This window comes from Microtus pennsylvanicus, chromosome 3 (assembly GCF_037038515.1).
Source record: "Microtus pennsylvanicus isolate mMicPen1 chromosome 3, mMicPen1.hap1, whole genome shotgun sequence".
NCBI lineage: Eukaryota > Metazoa > Chordata > Mammalia > Rodentia > Cricetidae > Microtus > Microtus pennsylvanicus.
Window position 1 is genome coordinate 85,472,100 of NC_134581.1, and position 21,692 is coordinate 85,493,791.

At 49.5% G+C, this 21,692-nt stretch overlaps 1 protein-coding gene across 6 annotated transcripts in view; it reads right to left on the bottom strand.

Annotated features, from left to right (window-relative positions):
- Positions 1-21,692, bottom strand: part of Kirrel3 (kirre like nephrin family adhesion molecule 3) — a 550,850-nt gene that overhangs the window by 69,380 nt on the left and 459,778 nt on the right. For all 6 annotated transcript variants that reach the window (XM_075966411.1, XM_075966409.1, XM_075966408.1 and 3 more), the window contains exon 5: positions 19,558-19,707. In XM_075966411.1, the coding sequence (XP_075822526.1) occupies positions 19,558-19,707 (150 nt within the window). The remainder of the gene's footprint in view (positions 1-19,557; positions 19,708-21,692) is intronic.

The window sequence follows — 21,692 nt, forward strand, 5'->3', positions numbered from 1 at the left end:
ATGGACTCCCTGACCTAAACAGAGGGAAGGACTCTCCCCCACTGCTTAGTGCCTCTTGCTCCAGGACTGCCTCTAGCAAGTATTCGTGCAAACTTGGGGCTGTCCTATTTCTGCGGTCCAGGATTAAATCACCCAACACTTCCTGCTGTCCTATCCAGGGCCCGCTTCCTGCCCAGACCCTTCTGGAGACCCCAGGATCTCGACCATGTCTTCCTTAGACCCCAAGCATCACTCCCTGCTACCTGCACAGTTCAGACTCTTTAGCGTGGCTCAAAGCCCTTCCCTCTGATTCTCCGATTTTCCTTTGTTCCCAACACCCACTGAACTTCCTCAGGTCTCTTTGCCAAACACCCTCAAACACAGTGGTGTTTGCTAGCTGGCTTCTCCTCTGGCCAACAAATTCTCATCCCACCTAGGGAGGGTTCGTAAGCTGCTATCTCCTCAAGGCTTCCCCGCTTTCCTGAGCAAAAATGATGCTTCTTTAGCATTTCCTATGTACAGTTCAAGATGCCATCCAATCTCCTATGATATCATGTGGTTCTACAGCTTCTCCCTCCCCTCAGGAGAAAAGCTCCTGAGGGCAGAGAGGGTGTTTGACTCGCTGCATCGCTCCACCTCATCGGATACATCTGACAAAGGCCCAGAGAATAGCTGATTGAACTTGAGTCAGGGAGAAGCTGCTCTGCAGCAATGGCATTCTGGCATTGGTGCAAATGCTTTGGGCTCCTCGGTCTCCTCAGGCCCAGCTCCCAAGCCTGTGTCATCATTGAATGCTCTTGGCTTGCTGGGGTATGATTAAATGGGATTTCACCAGAGGACTCAGGAAAGCTTAAATCCCACCTAAACCAGCCTTGCCAAAGCCATCTGGGCTTTTCAGCACGAAATGAGGCTAGTGCATTGGAGGGCCTGCAAATTTAAGCTTAATTTGAGTTAATTCACACTTCAATTTAAATAGTTATTTGTGGCCAGTGGCTGCCACAGCAGACAGGGCAGCTCAGTTGACCCTTTTGAAGAACTGACTTCTCTAGCAGCATGAAGGGACTAGACCCCCAAGTCTTTTTGGTGACAGGTGAGCCTGGGCACCAGTTAGACCAATGACTCACTTTGCTTTGTTTGAAAACAAAACTCACAGGCTCTATTCTTATTGCATTCTAATTTTTTGTCTCCTCTGAAGTGGTGTGGGCATGTTGGTCTCATTAATTCCTTTAAGCAGAATGGAAGACTATCAGGGAACACCCCTCCTGGACCACGTCAGGATGTAGGAGTGCCTTTATCTCATTTAGAACCTGTGGGCTGGTTGTTGCCGGTTCGGCGCATGTGAGTATCTGTTCGAATCTGTGCACAGACCCCCAATTCATTACTTTTACCTTCTGGCATCTGCTGCCTTCAAGGGAAATGTCTTTTACCTTTCTCCCGTCTGCCTTTCTCTGCCTTTTCCTCTGGGTCTTTTCCTATCTGACTCGGAGCCTGTGCCCAGGGCAAGGCGTTTCTAGCACAAAGGTACGACTGGGACTCCGTGGGAGCTCCCCCTACTTGTCGCTGCTCATCCCTGGACTTCTAGGGCGGTGGCAGAGGTTGCAGATGGCAGCTTGGTGGGCAAACTCTGGAGCTAGCCTGGCTCTGGCCCAAGCATGAATGACTGGGTCTGGTCCTAAAGCCCCTGACTTTTCTCTGTCTTTGCATCATCACTGGAGGAGTCAGGCGGGTCTTAGGGGCTCAGAAGGCTTGCTTTGAGGTACGGGGGTGACAGGAACAGATAGGCAGATCTGTGGGCACGTTTCCAGATGTGCACTTGTTCGTAGCTCCGTGCATAGTCCTCAAATCACGCTTCCTCCTCCTGGGAAGGCGAAGCCTCGCACAAAGCAGGTGGGACCCATAGCAGCTCTTCCTGGGTCCTTCTTACACGTACGTGGCTTGGAGCACTTGCCATCAGGATATGGAGTCAGGAAGTTCTGCTCCAAATGCTGGACTCTTTGAACTAGGACAGCTGTTAGCAGGAACAAACTCGTGCCCACTTGCCCGTGACAATTTGATTAATTTGTCCAAATTCAGTCATGTTCACACCTCACCTACAACCTCTTCAAAGCCTGACCTTGCCATCTCCCCTGGTACAACAGGGCACCGCTTGTCTCTGCTACCCCTTGTTTCTTTTGCCTGCTCTGCTCTTGGTTTATCCCTCACCTACTGTGCAATCCCTCGGCAGGGTGGTTCTCCTCTGGGGTCGGTGAGATCAGGGGTACCACCTTAACCTGGTGACATGCATGCATCTTGCAGGAGAGGTGAGCCGTGGTGAGGGGTGGGAAGGGACGAGAAGGTCACATTCTGCTAAAGAGAGCAGGCATTACATGATGGCTGCCAAACAGGCAAAGGGGCCTACCCCTGCCACGCCTTTGCAAGAGAAATCAGAGATCTGAATTTTCATACAAAAGCTCCAGAATCGTAAATACTGGCAATAATTGAAAAAACAAAAACAAAAACAAACTAAAAACCAAAAAGCCCGGTGGCACTCCAGGAGCTAACCAGTCCCTCTGAGCTTGCTCTCTGGCCTGCTAGTTGCCAGCTGTGGCTCATGAAGCTGGGGCCAGCCAATTCAAACAGCTCCCGCTTACTCTGAAAGTGAGGCTATAGGTAGGTGACCCAACTGCAAACCCCTGCTGCTCAGTCCAGGATACGCCTGATAACCACCTCTCTTGGCCTGCATGTCTATGGGAAAGACAGAGTCCTAGAACATTCAGTCTGAGCCTGGGGCTGTCTTGATGTCCCCCTTCTCGCCCCCTGGCAGGCTGAGATGTGTGCAGTCAGGAGGAGTCGTTGCCTCTAGGTGGGCACACCTTGGAGGGAAAGTAATTCAATTAAGCCCTTGGTTCCCAGTGAGTGTTCAAACTGACTCCCCCAGAGAACCGTTTTCTGTTATGGATTTTTAAGACCAGCGGTTGGAGGATCACTCTCTCTTTTTTTCCTTTTTGGTGTGGTGTCTCTAGTCACTAAGTAAGTGGGAAATAAAGGATTTGTGAGAAAACAGAGCACAGTCAAGAGGTAAACTGTGGGCTTAAAGGCTCCTAAGAGACGGGCGCAGGGTTGGAAATGTTCCTGGCCTGTCACTGTGCTCTGCTGAGTGCAGCTTCCTGAAACCCCGTTTCTCACCTCAGAGAGGTGATTCTGCAAACCGATTTCCCTCCAATGCATTTCATTGGCAAGGAAGCCAAACAGGCCGTTGCGTTCTAGCAATAACATCAACATTTCACTCACCTTTGCCTTAATTATTTTTCTGTCTTGCCAATGGAAGCTGTTTAATAAGATTTATAGGCAGCGAGGCGGTGGGGTGAGCGTGTGTACAGCTTAGATAATCGGCCTAGCTAAACCACACCCCCCCATTGGCATCACCAGTATAAATACGCGAACTAAAAGCTCTGCAACACTTAAGTAATAATAATGTCAACATCTCACTTGCTTCCCCTTTAATTATTTTTCTCCCTTGTTCTTGCCACCTGAATCTGTTTAGATAAGATTGCCATGTAGATAATAACCAAAGACTGTCATTCTCATAGGCAGATAAACCACTGCTTCGCTAAACCGTTGAGCTCAAAGGGAGCGGGGCTGGTGACAGGCCTGCTCTTAGATCTCCTGGGAGAGGGTGGGGTTTGGTGCCAGTGGCTCCCGGAGGGACCAGAGGCAACGGAAGAGGAGGACACAGCTGTGCAGGTGGCATGAACACTGAGGTGGGATCCCGGCCTGGGAGGCAGGCGGGCGCTAGAAGGTGGAGGAAGAGCAGGTTGGTGCACCTGCTTTCACGGCACCCAAGGAGGGGCACATGGTCTCATTGGTCTAGGCCAGTGCTTTCTGTCTTCCCAATGCTGTGACACAAGTTCCTCATGTTGAGGTGACCCCACAACCATAAAATTATTTTCATTGCTACTTCATAACCGTAATTTTGCTAACGCTATGAATCATACTTAACTATTTTTAGAGATAGAGGCTTGCCAAAGGAGTTTCGATCTGTGGGTTGAGAACTGCTGGCCTAGGTTGAGGAGTTCTGGTTGTGCGTCCCATGAAGTATTTTCCCTCCATGGTGTGCACAGCACTTGAGCAAATCTGGCTTTATGTCTGCTCAGCTAGGTGGTTGTGGAGGCAGCTACTCAAGCTACCACACTTTCCCCAAACTGTGGTGGGCTGCTGTGGGCCAGATGTCCGTGGAGCCCCTGAACCCCAACTCATATGATATAATTCTTCTGACCAAGTACTAAGGAGACCTGACCCTTGAAAAAATATTTATAAATGAGACATTTGGCAAGAAATTCAAGCCAGATGACGTCATAAGAGTAGTACTCTCCCAATGGCGTTAGTATCCTTAGTAAAAGAAAAGGGAATCCCTGTCTGTGGGAACGTCCCCAGGAAGGACCCCAAACAAGTGACCCTGCTGCTGGTGCTCAGTTCTTAGTATGAAGAGCAACTTCAGAACTGTGTAGAATAGATAATTAAGTCACTCACCCCGTGGTGTTTGTTATAGCAGCCTGGACTGACCATCACACTGGTCTAGATTCTAGATCAATCTAGAATAATCATTCTTAAACTTTAGAGGGGAGAAAATGTTGAGTCTGTCTTAGAAATGCTTGCAAGCATTCTGAATTTTGCATCCCATTTTATGGAGCTTAAAGGCCCATGGCAGAAATTTTGGCAATTAGTTAGGTTCCTTGCCTTTAATATCAGCTCAGCTCTCTCCACCCTTACTGCCATACTGATCTCTGTGATGGTAGCAGACTCCCCATAGATCTCCTTCTCTTGTCCCCTTACAGACCTCAACCCAGTAGGGGGGAATCTTTTATATGCCAGATCCTGTTGCTCCTCTGCTAAGAACCTTTCCAGGACTCTGCTTTTCTCAAGGAGGGATCTGGCTCCAAGATCCACAGCTAACTTCCTGTGGATCCACGGTCCCATAGAGTAATCTGAACTGACCAAATCAGTTCATGATGAAAGCCTTCTCATAAAGACAGTCCTGGATTTAGATTAACTTTACTGATGAATTCTAGCAACTTGAATACTTCACAGAACATTCCAGGAAATAGAAAAAGGAATCCTTGCAACTCATTCTACAAGACCAGTAAGTACCCAAATTCTAAAGACAGGTAAATTTGGAGTGTTGAGGGAGGGAGGAAGAGGACATGAGGGATATGGATGGTTGAGTTGGGGGAAGGGCAGAGAGAGAGAGCAAAACAGATATCTTGATAGAGGGAGCCGTTATGTGGTTAGTGAGAAACTTGGCACTGGGAGAATTCCCAGAAATCCACAAGAATGACCCCAGCTAAGACTCTATGCAATAATGCAGAGGGTACCTGAACTGACCTTCCCCTGTAATCAGACTGATGAACACCTTAATTGTCATCACAGACCCTTCATCCAGCAGCTGATGGAAGCAGATGCAGAGATCCACAGCTAAGCACTGGGCCAAGCTTCCAGAGTCCAGCGGAGAGAGGAAGGAGTGATAATATGAGCAAAAGGGGAAACCCACCGAAACAGCTGACCCAAGCTAGTGGGAGCTCACCGACTCCAGACTGACAGCTGGGAGAGCTGCATGGGACTGAACTAGGTCCTCTGAATGTGGGTGACAGTTCTGTGACTTGGGCAGTCTGTGGGGCCACTGGCATGGAACCAGTAGTTATCCCTAGTGCATGAACTGGCTTTTTGGAGCCCATTCCCTATAGAGGGATACCTTGTTCAGCCTAGATACAGGAGGGAGGGCCTTGATCCTGCCTCAGTGTGATGTGACAGACTGTGTTGACTCCCCATGGGAGCCCTTACTCTCTCTGAGAAGTGGGTGGGGTGGGGGGAAGATGGGGGGAGTGGGAGGAGGGAAGGGAGGGGAAACTGGGATTGATATGTAAAGTAAAACGAGACTTTTTTTTTAAAAAGAAAAGGGAACTAGGGGATGTTGTACATGATGAATATAGACAAAAAGCACTCAACAAAATGTTAGCAAATTTGCTGCAGCAACGTAAAAAAAATACCACACACAGTGACCAAACAGGATGCCTTAATCCTGAGACTTTAAGGGTTGTTGGATAGTTGAAATCCAATTAATAGAACATATTAATAGAATAAGGAATGAACCCTACACGATCATGTTAAGAAAGCAGAAAAGCATGTCACGAGATCTGACACTATTTAAGATAAAGAGGCTCAACAGAGTAGTCAGCGCAAAGTTATAATTTGATAAGACAAGTAAGTTCTGGTGCCGTGTAGGGTGACAGTGATTAGCAACAGCATCATGTGCATTTTAAGATAGCTAGACCAGAAAGACCAAGTAGTCTCACCACCAAGACATTCTGAATATTTGAGGTGGTAGATATGCTAATTATCTTGGTTTGATCGCTCTATCACATGCGGATGTTTTGAAGTGTAACGTCGTACCCCATGAACATGCACCGATTTGTATGTCAGTTAAAAATGAAATAAGAAGCCATCTCGACAAAATAGGGACATATGGGTACTTCAACCCGATTCCCAGCGTGGATGGCAACCGTTCAGCTGGCGTGAAATAGCGTGGTGAGACGCTTCCCTCTAATCCTGGAAACTGAGCTAGAGTGTGTTTTTAACCGCTTGTGCTCAACCTTGGACTGGAAGTTGCGCCTGGTACAAAAGGTACAGTAAGGACAAAAGGCTGCAGAATGGGAAAGAACTAAACAGTCTTTGTGTGCAGACAAAATGATTCTGTATGCTGAAAATCATATAGCATACAGAAAAAAAACCCAATTAGATCAGAAAAAAAGTAGTTAGTGAGGCTATGGGATCCAAACATTTACAGACGGTCCTTGGCTCACGGTTTGATGACTCAACGAATGACTGCTTTTCACTTTATGAAGGTGTGAAAGCATCATGCATCCAGGGCAAACCGCATTTGGAGCTGCCTTTTCCTGGGCTGGCTAGTGTGGTCCCTCGCTCTCAGAGGCTGGGCAGAGAGCCACAGTTTCCAAGCAGCCTCATGTTGATGGAGGTAAGCCACCGTTACTCTGCAACGCACCATGCGGCTAAGTGAGGATGCGTGGCAGCTCTGGCATCGTAAATGCACATTTAGCAGATGAAGGAATTGATTGACATGTGGCTCCCCCCCCACCTTGTACTAAAGCGATTGTATTTCTATATACTAGCAATGACCGATTTGAAAATGAGATTAAAAAAATAATTCAAAAATGCCGAAAACAAATTCCTAACAGAATAGTTAGGAATATGTTTGACAAAAGACTTTCTTGGATATCAAAATCCATGGATGCTCATGTCCATTACATGAAATGATGCGATATTCATATATATCCTATGGACATCCTCCTGTGTCCTGCGTATCCTCTCTCTATCACTCATGATGCTGGATACAATGGAAATGCCATTTGGATACCTATTACACTGTATTATTTAGGGAATAATGACAAGAAAAAAAAGCCCTATATATAGATGCAATAATTTCAGATACTTTTGTGGATAGGGAACTCTGAGAGGCAGAAGCTGGCTATATTTTCTTTCCTCTCTGGCTCCAATTGACCCATCTGTAAGATGGGTTTTCTCCAATATCCTTGTGACTGTGTGGGAGAAAGAGAGCAGAGGGTATGAGAAGTGGTTTGTTTGGGTTAGAGCAGAGCCTGCTCCTCTGGGGGAAGGTACGGGACCCTCACTTTTCTTTCTGAGCTCCATCACCAGAGCCATCACCTGGGCGATCTCTTAACCTTTCCTGACATAATTACATATGGAAAGTCCTTCTCTTATATGAGTATTCATCTTGATTGTCTTGTAAAAACCCAGGTGTTTGGTGAGTCAGTCTTCTCAGGTTGCAGGGCTCAGCTGCTCGTTATTGTGAGAAGTGGGAGGCTCTATGCCTTTCCCTGGCCTGTGAACCAGTCTCCTGGGAAAACCTGCTCCAGCCACATAGACAGGACAGTGGTCAAACCTTGCATGATGGGGTAAGAGATAGGAAAGCAGCTATGAACGAGCATGATAGAGGTTGGATGTGGTAGGTCACCTGGTCCAAGGTGGCTTGAGGGACAAGGTGTGACAGGAAGGGATTTCTGGAACCGTTAGTGAACTGTCCAGGACAAAACTCTGGCTCTGTGGACTCTGAGATGCCTTGAGGGTTCTAACAGGCTTCTACAGTTCCCAAAGGCCAGATGGAGACCCGCCCCACCATCCGTGATTGTATGTGGGAGGCAGGCAGCTGACTCAGAGTACAATCTGAAAAGGATCCGTTCAGATTCCGGCTCTTTTAACTTTCTTATGTGAGCTTGGGCATGGTAACGGGCCTCTCTGGTGACCTGGGCCCACCTGATAGAGTTGACAAGAGGGTATGGGAATGCTCACGTGTGGACTAACAGGGCTCTGGCAGGCACACAGAGCAACTAACTAGAGTTGTCTTTTTCTTCTCCAATTAGAAGCAGCTGATACACTGCCATATCTGTGGACGGATGATGTGCCCAGTGGCAGAATCCTTAAGTCTGTTACCATTAGATTCGGGACTGGAGGTCTGAAGCTAGGTCCCATCCTTGTCCTTATCGGTAATCTGGTCTGCTGACCAGAACTTGTTGGGGAATGCCAGTGTCTTAAACATGGGTATATTAGCTCTGACAAAGCTGCTTCTCTTGCTCTGAGATGTTGCCATGTTCTGCACCATCCTGGCCCCTACTTTTTCTTCTGCGAGCCTTGACTCACCTCGTTAAGACTGTACCAAGTCTCACCTTGCCTTTCACCTAGGTGAAAAGGCCTCCTGCTCCTTATTAAACCACATACGTGATGCTGTCCAAGCTTGGATTCATGTGGAATTCCTCTGGGGAGATGCTTGTGTTTCACTGCTATTGCCTGGACTTTTGGATGCTCTTGGATGCCTAGCTGTTTTTGCAGCTGGTTTGTATGGCATGAGGTTGACATTAGGTAGGTCATATGAGGCCCTGCCTCCCCTTTTATCAGGCCTTATGCTCTGGTTCCTATCATGACTTTCCCACAGCGCACCAAGATTTTGTCGACAGGTTTTCAGGCTGCACAGGGTTTGATTGTTATCCAGTGACTTCTACTGTCTGTGACTCCCCCTTGTGACAAGGTCACCGCCTTGGAGGTGGCACCGTGTCTCTGCATTTTCACCGACTTTTGATCTAGGCTAATATTCCATCTAGAGTGCTAGCGCTCTCTCTAGAGCCATGGCACACCGTGTTGTGGAGACACTGGTTGGAAGGGAACATCTCGGCATGATCCTAGGACTTCTCTGTATCGTCCCCTCCCACAAGACACCCCCTTAACTCCTGGAGCTCCGTCCCACAATCAGATTCTCACAACTGTGGATAAATTAATGCCGTCCCTCTAGAAACAGGCACGTGGGAAGCACAGTGTCTGCTTGGATACTCCGAGAGACAGAGTGCTTACCACTTCACTGCGTTCAGGCTCTCAGTTTTAATTGCTAAGATAAAACACATCCTGCCCAGCCCGGTTCCGCTCTTGAGCTCTGTGAAATAAATCTATTTTCCTTCTTCAAATATTTGAGGGGAAGCTTCCTTTCCTCAAGTCTTTTCTGTAGCAACTTAAACTTCCCTACTTTCTCCCCCCATTTTTCCACATGTGTTTGCATGTGTGCGGGCACACATGTGTATAGGTATATGGACATGTGGGTGCGTATACATATGGAGGCCTGAGGTTGATGCTGGCAATTATTCTAGATCCCTCTCTGCTTTTCAACTATATTCAATGAGGCAGGGTCTCTCAAACAATCCCAGAGCTCACGGATATAGCTAGTTTTACCAGTCAACTTGCTGTGTGGGATCCCCCACCTCTACTTTCTGAAGCTGGAATTACAGGTGGGACACCACTCTCACTCAGCATTTACACGGATTCTGGGGGTCAGACCTCTGGTCCTCCCCCATGCACAGCAAGTGTGTAACCACTGAGCCGTCTTCCCACTCCCTCCCCCTCTTCTTTTAATTGTGCACACAGCATATACCTTATGCCCGTAAATGCCCAGACCAAGGATTAAGTCTGTGTCTATCAGGACATTGACACATACTGACCCTCAGTGCTCACATACTGATCCTCAGTGCTCTCTGTGGCTGTTCTTATGTGTCTACTCTCAAAGTGATGACAATTCTTCTGCTGTCCTTAGGTCAGTGTAAATAGTGGAAGGTTGGAGATGGAGGGGCATGTGAGGGTCATCTGTGTCTGCTAAGTATTTGCAGTAGTGGTGGTAGTGTGTATGTGTGTGTGCACAGACACATGCCTTCTTCAGGAACTGCAGTGATTCCTGGGAAGACCATAAAGGCATAATAGACACCCACATGCTTATGGCTGGACCAGTTCAAGCAACACAGTAACAGAGCAGTGGCCCTCCCCACTCCAGAAGCAGCAGGACATCTTTTAGTTAAAAAAATTATGTATGAGTGTTTTGCTTGTATGAATGCTTGTGAATTGTGTGTGAGCTTAGTGTCTGTAGAGACCAGAGAGGGTTCCACCTCTCCTGGAACTGGAGTTACACAGGGTTGTAAGCTGTGTAACTTACAATGGAGGTTTTGGGAACTGAGCCTGGGTCCTCTGCAAGAACAGGTGTTCTTAACCATTGAGCTGTCTCTCCACATGGTATTCTTTTCTTTTCTTTTTTTTTTAAAGATTTTATTTATTTATTATGTATACAACAGTCTGCCTCCATGTATGCCTGCAGGTCAGACGAGGGGGCCAGATCTTATTACAGATGGTTGTGAGCCACCATGTGGTTGCTGGGAATTGAACTCAGGTCCTCTGGAAGAACAGTCAGTGCTCTTAACCACTGAGCCATCTCTCCAGCCCATGGCATGGTATTCTTTTGGCCTAAAATGAATCACTGGAGACTGGAGAGTTGGCTCAGTTGGTAAAGTGTTCTCTGTAGGCTTGAGGACCTGAGATCGATCTCTGGCAATAATATAAACAGCTGGGCTTGCACATCAGTAACCCCAGCTCCGGGGTGAGAGGATGCGTCCCTGGAAACTCATGGTTAGCCGGCCTGAATAAGCTGGTGAGTACATACAAGTTCATATGTACACTTGCTTCTCACCCTTTCAAAAAAAAAAATACAGAAACTCTATCACTGAACCTCGCCTCTGTGTGTTCTGGCCTGGTGTGTAGTGGTGCACCCCCTCTCAGGCTTGGGACCCTGCCCACTTCCCAGGTCCCCTCTCACCTTGTCTATGACCTCTGTGAGTCTGCTCATAGAGTGCGGTGTATGGATGTGTGACTTCGCCTCTAAGCCTTTCCTAAGCCCCACCCTCCCTCAGCCCACTGGCTGCTGGGGGAAGGCTTCTGTTCAGCGGCGTTTTCCTTTCTCATTTCATGCTGTAATGGGGATTCATTGCCAGTTTTAAATCCATAATTTGCCATGAAAGCCTCATCTCGGGCCTGGACTGAGGTCAGAGCAGAGCAGTGATGAGCTATTTTTAGCTCTTAAAGGGCTCCCTGTCCAACTCAGTCTCTCTAGACTAACCCTGGGCTGGCTCAGATGGAGTTTCGGGATTGACACTGGGGATGCCAGGACAGGAAAGGCAGATCATTCATGGGTGACCTGGTCTCCCTACTCCAGTCCTGGCTGCGGTGACTCTTTCTCTGCATTTCCCTTGTCATTGGTGGCATCGATAGAGACGAGGACTCAAGCTGATGAAACAACGCTCTAACTGCCCCTTTCTTCTCTGGGGCTGACGAGGGGTACCAGCTGATACCTCTGCCCGTTTTCTGAACAACTGATTTCTTTGATCAACTGTCTCCTGCTTTTCTAGGTGGATGTTAATGATCTCGCCACACTCTCACTGCCTGTGCACAGGTGCAGGTGTGTCCCCTTGTGTCTGTGTGTATGGTTATGGGTGCATATGCAGGATTTCTTTCAAATGGCTGGTAGTTATCTGGACATCCGGAACAAAGAGTCTAGCAGGGTGGGTACCAAGGTGGAGGTAGATCTCTTGTTTGTATTGCATGAAGCTTGGAAGCAACCCAGGCCACAGGAACCAGTCCCGTGAATAGTAAAGTGGACCATGTTTTTATGTAGGCAGTTGACCCTGAAGGTTGAGGGAAAGGGGCCTGTGTTGCACAGAGAAGCCATGGAGCTGCTGGTCTCAGACTGAATCCAGACACCAGAGGATTTGGTCCTGATTTTTGCAGATCTCTGGGGTGTGACACTTGCTGAGTAGGTGAGCGCGCTCAGCCTGGCTCAGGGTCACGCTTGGCTAAAACAGCGGAAGGACACATTATCCTTGCTCTTAGAAGCAAGGGAAGAGGGACTCGGAACAATGGCCTTTGTGTGGACCCAAAGCCATGAGTGGTTATGGGAAAATCACAGGTAAACGGTGGGATGGATTTCCACTTCACCTTCCCAGCTCCTGCTTTTACCAGGGAGAAGGTTGTCAGAGCGGCTGCTAAACACTACAGTCCCATGTTTCATGCTGGGCAGTGGCAGGGCGGGGCGCAGCAGTGTGTGATTTTTGAGTCCTAGTCTGGGCCCCCCTCTCCTATGTGGACCTTGAGAGTTGTCTCTGCTCTGGGTATGGTGGCATCTTTAGGACTACATGGGGAATGACCTGGCGGTTCTCAGTTCCCTGGAGATGGGGATGGGGACACTGCGGGTGGGTGGGAAGTACTAAGGCTTGTGGGATCTCAGAGCAGGTGGTTGAGTGTCTTGTGAGTTCAGTAGATCCTGACTGGGCTCCTAAGAATCTTTCTACCTTCCTGTGTCCTGGTTTTGAAGGTTCAAAAAGCCGAGGAGAGGTCCATTGGGATGTCATCTCCAGCTTTATAAATAGTGAACCCTGGACAGGTAGTGTCAAGCTTCTAGGCCATTTGGGAAGGAAGTACAGGCCTGATGTTGACTTCCAAGTTCTTGAAGAAGAGCTTGCCTGCCTCTGCAGTCTGCCTTGTGTGTGGGCAGGGAATGGAAGCCTCATGTTTGCCTCAACCCCTGGTGGTTCCCTAGGCCTCCTGGAGCCTGGGACATGACTGAGTCCCCCGCTTCCTTTTTCACTCATCTCCATGATAGATGGCCTAGTTTGGAAGGCACCCCATGTCCAAAGAAGATGAAATGAGGGACATCTCATAGTGAAGGAGACTATAGAGTGAACCAACTCTGCAGATCAGCTCTAACCCAGGAGCTCCCTCATCTCCCTTGGCCCACACTGACTGCGGTGCAGATACCCAGGGTGGAATGGAACTCAACTATAGATCTCAATGATCGTTGCCCCCAGCTCTTAAGCCTGAGACTTTGAGTTCACTTTGTCACCTGAGGGATGGGCAAGACGACTAGCAAAGAAGGGTGTGTGTAATGGCCAAAGAAAGGGAGTGGAGGTGACACTGAGGGTGGTCTGGACACCACCCAGGGTGGCACAGGAGACGGAAGGACCTGGTGTCATGTGGAAGGTGTAGGAGATGCATGCAGACTAGCTGAGCCTGGCTCCCATATGGAACTTTGGGAGATAAGGATGTTTTTCTCGCTCTCCTCTCCCATCGCTGGCTTGTTTGCTTTCTATTTGGGGGGTGATTGAGGGTAATGAATGTGGCAGGAAATAGGCACACAGCCCAAATGAGATACAGCACCTAGGACCAGGCCACAGCTCAGCTAAACAGGCCTAATAAGGAGATAAGGAATCAATTTTGCTTGTCTTCTGTGCATGTGCCTGGATGGGGCCTCTGGGAATCTAGCTTCCTGCCTGCTGTCTCTTGTGAACAAGTGTCCCCAGGCCAGAAGCTGGTGCTCTGGGAAGGACGGCTACTGTCTGGTGATTCTGGGCACTGAACAGTAATAGCGGCGACAGAACCGGCTAATGTAATAACAGCCATATGCTGTTAAGTCTTACTGTGTACCAGGCGCTATTTTGAGATGTGCTTGCATATGTTCTTTCGTTGGATCATTTTGTCACCACGGAGGCACTATGGTTCTGTCTCCCACTTTATACGCAGACAGAGGAAGTTGAGTAACGTGATCAGGTTATACCACTGGTGAAGGAGCACAGCCAGGTTCTATGTGCAGGCAATCTGGCTTCCAGAGTTCGGGCTCCAAACCACGAGACGCTATATAGTGCCTCTCGAAATAATACCCAACATTCTACACACCACAATGTCACCCACCCCACACCATATATTGCTCAACACTATACCGCACAACATCATATGACATAATGTCATGTAACACCACATGGCACAAGACCATATCATATAACACCATGCCGCCCTATACCATATAACCCTCACGTGTGCTTAGCACTGCTATCTGCTTGTACTGTCTTGCCTCTAGTTGCTTTAATGGCCACAGTGAACATTCATTGAGCACCTAGTGTGTACTCCCAGCCAGGCTAGGTGTGAAGATTGCTAGATGCTCCTGACCGACTCTGTGGGGGAAGCAGACAGAAAATATGGTGTCATGGAGCCTACAGATGTCAGAAGGAACAATAGTCAGGCTATTGTATGTAGCCTTCGGGAAAGTCTTCCTAGAGGAGGTGATGCCTAAAGTGTATCTTGTCAGTTATGCAGGAGTTAGCCGACGGAAGATTCAAACAGGGCTGTTGGAAGGGCTGAGGCAGGCTCAGAGTCACCTCATGGAACAGGGGGTGATTATGCACCATGCACAGTGTGGTTATGCTGGAGAGAAGGAAGAAGGCATATCAGGGACCTTGTGGGCCATGGCTGGGATTCTAGGTTCTGTTTTAGAGAGATAAATTCTCCTCTATGTCTCCAAAATGCTTCTACATTCTTGCCATTTTATGGTAAGGAGCTCATTTGTCCTAGCGGGTACCTAAACTCAGAGCCATCCAGAGCCAGCACTCTTAAGCACCATATCAGTTCTGCGTCCATGATTGGACGTGCTCAGGATATTCACAGCTCCTCTCTGTACCCATCTGTAGCTTGGGAGTTGAGAACTGGGAGCTCGGGATGCCTAATCTTCATTGCCAACTTGACTGCACTTAGAGCCACCTAGGAGTCACACCTCCAGGCATGTGTGTGAGAGTATTTCCAGACAGGATTAGTGGAGAAGGAAGGACCCCGCCCAAATGTGGGTGACACCATCCATGGGATGGGGGACCAGACAATCAAAGGAACAAAGGAGCCGAGCATCAGCATTCATGTGTCCCACGGTGGAACAAGGAAAGTGGTTGGTGACGCTCATACCTTGGACTGAACTGTTCCCAACTGCCACGCCTCATCCCCTTGAGCCCTAGTCTAAAACAAAACCTCCCCAACTTCTGTCTGTGATTTCTGTCACAGCAGCAAGGGGCGTAATGACTACAGAGTTGCTGCCCATTCTGTGGGAGAACAGTTAAGGAGCATATCTGTTTGCCCTGTATCAGGGCTTGGCATCGCTGTAAAAGATGCCTGCTTTATTTGAACAGACTTAGTTGCCATCTTAAATAATTCATTAGGAAATCTAATTTCTAATGGGAGCCTCCAAGACAACAGAGTCAATATTAGGCTGGGCCAGGAAGAAGAGGACATGGGAAGAACAGCTGGGGCAAAGTCCCTTTAATAACTGATCTGACATCCAAGCCCTTCTTCTCTCTTGTTCCTCCTTCCCCAGCTCTATGCTTCCTTTCCCATGGCTTCTATTACCATGGGACATTCTACTGACACAGTTTACTCGTTGAGTCTGATTGTCATTTGCCAGATGCTTTTGTACCCTGCCACACGCAAGCTTCGCCAGGCCAGGGAAGGCTTTATGTTCCACTTACTGAGGAATCTTGAGCATCTAGAAAGGCATCCAGGAAACATTTCTTGACCCAATCTGCGGCCTCCACTTCCCCTTTGGCTCCTCCCAGTCTTTACTACCTGAGTCTTTGGGCATTTGGGAAGATCAAGTGAAATGCTGCCTTACAGACCCTGAGCTCTTGCGTGAGGTCAGAGCAGGGGTGCCGTCATGCATACCTGTGCTATTGCTTTAAAATGGATGAAGCATCACACAATTTTTGTCAGATGGCGCTCTGTTTCCTCACAGAGGGTTCCTCCTCCTCCGCAGGTCTGCACACACGTGTGTATGTGTGTGTGGCCTTGTAATGTCCATCTAAGCTGAGCTGTTGCAGAGATGGCTACAAGTGTGTGAAAACGGGGTACCTAGAGAAGCCTGGCAAGACTTAGTGAGGTACTGTGTCCCGGCTTCAAGGTGGCTGTTGTCTAAGCCATCCCGATCGGTTACTTTCTCAGCCTCAGGCATCACTCGAATCTCAGCTCCGGTGGGGAATGGCCCATTTTCCTAAAATAGTTGATGTGGCATATTGGACTTCTGGCTGGAAAAAAGGCCTTTTGGGAGCTGAATTCTTAGACATCATGTGTTCAGCCATCACTTCATGTTCTGCACACCAAGAAACTGGGGCCCAGAGAGGTTGAGTAACGGTGTCAGGGTCACACAGCTGACTCTTTAAGTCTGAGGGCATTTCCTCCATAGGTAGCAAGACTTCCTGAGTTGACGTGCGTGTGGAAACAGGTTGAGTCAAACATAGCCCTTGGCAGCTGGCTGGATCGCTGAGGGAATTCAGGCTGACCACAACCAGGGTTGTAGCTTCCTTGTCTGGGGTGCTTGGCCTCATAGACTCAATTCATTCCCCACCTCCTCCTCATTCTCTGGCTCCTGCCTCCTCTGCCTCCCAGGGTAGTGAAAACTCTACTCAGAGCTGCTTCTTGTCTGATTGCTTCTGAGTGCTGGAAACACAACACTAATTAATGTGTCTGTGACTCTAGGCTTGGCTGCTGGGCTGGTCCCCATGCCCTCCCCGGAGCCAGGCAGACTTGGAGAGCTGGCCCCCCAGCTTCTTTGAGCGTGCTGCTGGCAGATGCATATTCTAACGGAGCACATCTGCCGGCTATATAATCTCTCGTATTTGCCCTCCTCACTTGGCGCTTTGACGGGAGACCTCCCGGGGCCTGCCTGTGCTCCAGCCAGAGTGTTTGCTTTGCGATTTTGCCGGAATACCATCTGATTCTGCCCTCACATCTTCCGCAGGTTCTAATCAAGCTCTTACTTTATTTAATTAAAAATCTATCTCAGGCAAATACAGAGTAAATTAGGAAACTCTCCTATTCCTGGAACACAGGGAAGGCCGCCCTCCTCAGGGAACTGGCCCAGACACTTTCCTGGGCTGAGATGTCACAGCAGAGCAGGTGGGGAGGGGCTCTGTGGGTCGGGAAGGCTTTAATAACCTTAAGAATCCTCAACAGCCATTGCATCTGTCTCATCCTGAGACCAGGACCCTTTCCAATGACCATTTTGACTTCAGGGTAGGGGTAGTATGAGGGGATGTACATCTGTAGAGTCTTAGCCAGACGGAATCCTGCTGGACTAGAGGCAATCTACAAGACTGGGAGAGGCCCTGAGACTCCCTGGGGTGGGGAAGTGGGGATTCTTCACCCGTGGAAAACAGCTGAGGTCAGGAATGTGGAGCCTCAAAGCATCAAGGAGGCCTACAGGCAGAGCCTGGCAGCCTTTTCTGGCCCAAATCCAGTTTGCTTAGGAGAATGGCCGATGTAGGAGATGCCAGCTCGAGCTTCCTTTCTGTCTGCGGGAATCGTCTCAGAGTCCCATTAGGTTGACCTCCAGGCTTGAATAAACACCTCACCCACACAAACCCAGCCCTGTGCCCCAGGCACAATGCCAGGCCAAGGCCATGACAGATGCAGAGAGAGAGAGAAGAGTGGATGTCTTTTAGAGGTGACCCCCAAAACAAAATTGGGCCTGTTTAGGTTGAATTCTGAGGCCCTTCCCTGAGAAGCCTGGCTTTTAACCAGGTGGACAGATGACATCCTGCTGGCGTTTGAGACCAGAAGCCTGGGCAAAGAGCGCTGGTCCAGAGCTGGAACCGTGGAATCGATTTTAAATGTTAATCAAGCTGTGTGACCTCCTGGGCATGCCTTTGCCTCTCTGAGTCTCTCCATGAGCGTATCAGTAAAGCACATGGAATAATCTGGAATTTCAATACTTTGTTGATGAACTGAGATAGCAGGGAACAAGGAGGCTTGACTGGTGAGTCGTCTGTACTCTGAGGACAAGGTGGTGTCCTGTTTAGCTCCCGCATGCAAGCCTTCAGAGGAATGGATAGTGCTTAGGTCTTCTCTTTCTAGCGTTCTCTGGCAGTCCCATGGAGGGATATGAGGGGGCAGGGGAAGGCTTCCTGAACACAGGGACTGAGCGGTCTCTGAAGGTGACCATCCTACAGCTTCACTTGGCAGATGTGTTCTGCCCAAACCGGGAAACATACATGGTCCCCGTGTCTTCCCCAGCTTTCCCCCAACCGTACAATTGTGGACCCCTTCTCAATTTAGCCGCATCTCAAGGGGGGGAAAGAAAACAGCTACTGCTCTCTATAGTCTGTCCTCAGACACACACCCTGCCTGGCCCCGGCCCCCAGACCATCTATTCCACAGAGGGTTTCTTTCCCGTCCCTTTTGGGCCAGGCTGGGTTGAGGTGGGTGAGCAGGCCGAGCTGCTATCTGGTCCTCTGTGGTCTGTCTGCTGTTGCACTTGGAATCATGCACCCCTCGTGTTCAGCTGTGTAGATCTGACGGTACCCTGACACACTCTTAAATATTTCATCTCAGAGTGTGAGCAGCGTCCCAGCTGCTGACCCTGTCGTCGGAGCTCCATAGCAGCTGCCAGCAGGCTGCCAAGGCCAGCCCGGGGCTTCCCTCTCTCGCCGGCCCAGGGTTCATCTACATGTGCCTGGAGATCAGAGACGAAACCTTATGGGGCTGGGGAGGTGGAACCAAGAGCTCCGGCAGAGGGATGCTGGTCTAGGCCTTTTGCTTCTCTGAGCCTCAGTTTTTCGCCTGCAATATCAATCCTGGATCCAGTCTGGAGGAGCTCTGAGAGCTGCTGGGAGCCGCTTTGCAGCTGTGAATGAGCATCACTTATGTGTGAACTGTTTCCCCACAGTTCCCTTTTCTGGAAGACCTGGCCAGAGGAAGGAGGTGACGGGGCCGAGCTCTTAAAACTGGGAAGCTCAAGGAGCCACTGAGCAAATCCCCACATCTTCAGGCAGGTCTGTCCCAGTGAGGGCTTTCCCGGGGACATTTGAAACAAAGACCAAGGGGGAAAATGGTTAGAATAAGGCCCTGAGGTGAAATCTCATTGGGATGACCTGAAAGAACTGGAACTGGGTCTTTGGTGATTCATGAAGTCATGGAGGACCAAACCCGAGGCTTCTTCTTCAGAAAAGTCAGGGCATGCAGAGCTTTTCTGGCCTCTTTGGAGGTCGGCCTTGGAAGAAAGGCCACTCATACCATGTACACTCTCTTCTGAGCTTGCATTGCTGCTATGGGCCTGGCCTTATTTACAAGGCTGAGCACCCAGGATCCTCATCTGCTCGCCAGTGTGCAGCCAAACACGCTGGGTGGAACAGTGACAGGGGGTGGCAATATGATTTCCCAAGGAGGGGGTCTTTTTCAGTCCCCCTTGGATGGGAAGAAAGAGGAGAGGGCAGGAGCGGGGAGGACCAGACGGACGATAGCCAATGGAGAGCGTCCCTCCTCTAGCTTTGTCAGAAGGACCCCGCCAGTAGCCAAGCCCTTGGTGTTTCTTTGAGTCCTTATGTTTGTGCGCAGGTGACTTACCCAGGACTGTGAGGCGCGCGGGGCGGGACCGGATGGCAGCTTGGATGGCCTGGCACTCGTACACGGCATCATCCTGCAGCTCGGCCCGCAGGATCTTCAGGTGATGCTCTCCTGACAGGTGGTTCCCCACCACCAGGTACTGGGGGTAACCTGGGGAGAAAAAAGCAGGAAGTATGAGAGATCGAGGTAGTCCCGTGGCTGATTACCAGGGACTATTCGGAGGAAACTCTCTTGGAAAAGGAAATGCGTATCTAGTGAGTGGTGGCTCGGGCAGAGGTCTTCCTGTCAGAGTTCCTCCCTTCTGTGGAAGAAAGATCTTTCTGGAAGGTGGGCTAGGGGTCTGATATCTGGCCTGGGCAGAGCTGACCTCAGGTGGCCTTCTGGTGACAGATACACAGGACACTTTATTATATGACAAGACTTCCTCTGAGCAGCTCCCTGCTGCTTCTTTACCCAGCTTACTGGACCGCTCAGCCCCAACAACCACAAGCCTTTATTTCTTTATTTTTTTTAAAAATTCCTTTCTTTCTCTCCTTATTTGTTTGTTTCTTCACATGTGTGGGGACACAGACATGCCACCCACACAGAGGTCAGAGGACAACTTGCGGCAGTCGGTTCTTTCTCTCTATCATGTTGGTCCCAAGGATTGAACTCAGGTCATCAGGCAGAGCCGAGCCATTTCATTGGCTCTCTGCTTGTATAGCTCAGTGTTCTATCAGAGCCCCCTCCCCCACCTCTTATCGAGCCTCTTACTTCATGGATGAATCCCGTGTTTCCCCTTGTTCATCTGTGTATTGCTGATTTATCTCATGGGCTGAAATGACTGGGCTTCCAGAGGGAAAAGAGAGCAGTCGCGCTTCCCTCCCTAGCTCAGGGGGAGCTCGGGTGGTGGGGTGGGCACGGGTGGCAGAGGCACAGCCGTGGGAGCCCTCTGGCACGCGATCAGGCCTTTGATCTCAGTGTGTGTCAAGGAGCACAAAAGCAGTAGTTTCCCAGGATGGTGGTGTGCGTGCGTGTGTGTGTGTGTGTGTGTGTGTGTGTGTGTCTGTGGATGTGATGCTAGTTCTAAACTCTAAGGAAAACGGGAGAAGCCAGTGTTAGATGCAAAAGTATAGGGCATGTTGGATAGGCAGACCTGGATATGGGGTAATGCTTTGGGAAGTGCTGTCTGTATTCAGTGGAGTTTGCTAAAGGGGATACTAAGGGGGAAGGGGAGAAGGGGGGCAGAAGGGGAGGGGAAGGGAGGAGAGGGAGAGAAAGACTGATTCTGAAATTCACCAAGTGCACCAAGCAAGAGAGAAAGGGAATGAAAAAAAAAGGGAGAGATTTACTTGGAAAGGATCCAGGAGAGAAGTTTGGTCCCCAGGAAGCAGAGGAAATGGCTGTGCAGCCTCATCCTTCAGTCGTAACGCACTGTGCACCTTGAAGCATGGCTGTCCATTTCTGGGCATTCCTACCTCCCATCCCCAAGCCCCAGGGCCTGATTAAGCACTTAGGAAGCACTCAGGACACTTAGGAATTTGGGGCCTCAGTATAGACACACTGGTGATGAATAATAGATTAAATAAAAGTTTGAAGATGCTGAATCATTCAGCAGTTGTTGCGGCCAGCCGGCTGACTGAATACAAACATTGGCTACAGCCACAGCCATAGACTGGGGCTTGCCCTCTCTGGGGTCTTGGGCTAGAAGCCTCTTATCCTGTCGGCTGTTATCCCTCTACCCCCTCACCTGACTTCTGCTTTTCTCACATCCTTTGCTCCATGGGATTCTATTGACTCTGCCCATCTCTCCTTAGAGACCACTCGGGATAACCTAAGGATGGTTGAGAGATTGGGCAGGGCTCTCTGGGGTGCCTATTCCTGGACAGTGGGGGGGGTGGGTAGCCACGGTCTCCCCAAATACCAACCAACAGGTTCTGTGAGCTCTTGTACAACTGAGACCATCCTCATCATGACATGGGAGGACCCTGATCTCTGCAGCTGATCAGGGCTGGCCAGAAATGCTGCCCAGGGTCAGCTGCACCAAAGGAGGGCACTGTTCACCTCTCACTCACTTTCCTGCCTTCTGATGGGCAAAGGCAGTAAGCCCAGGCAGGTGAAGCTGGCTTTCCGACTGCTGCTGGCCTCTGTGCTGC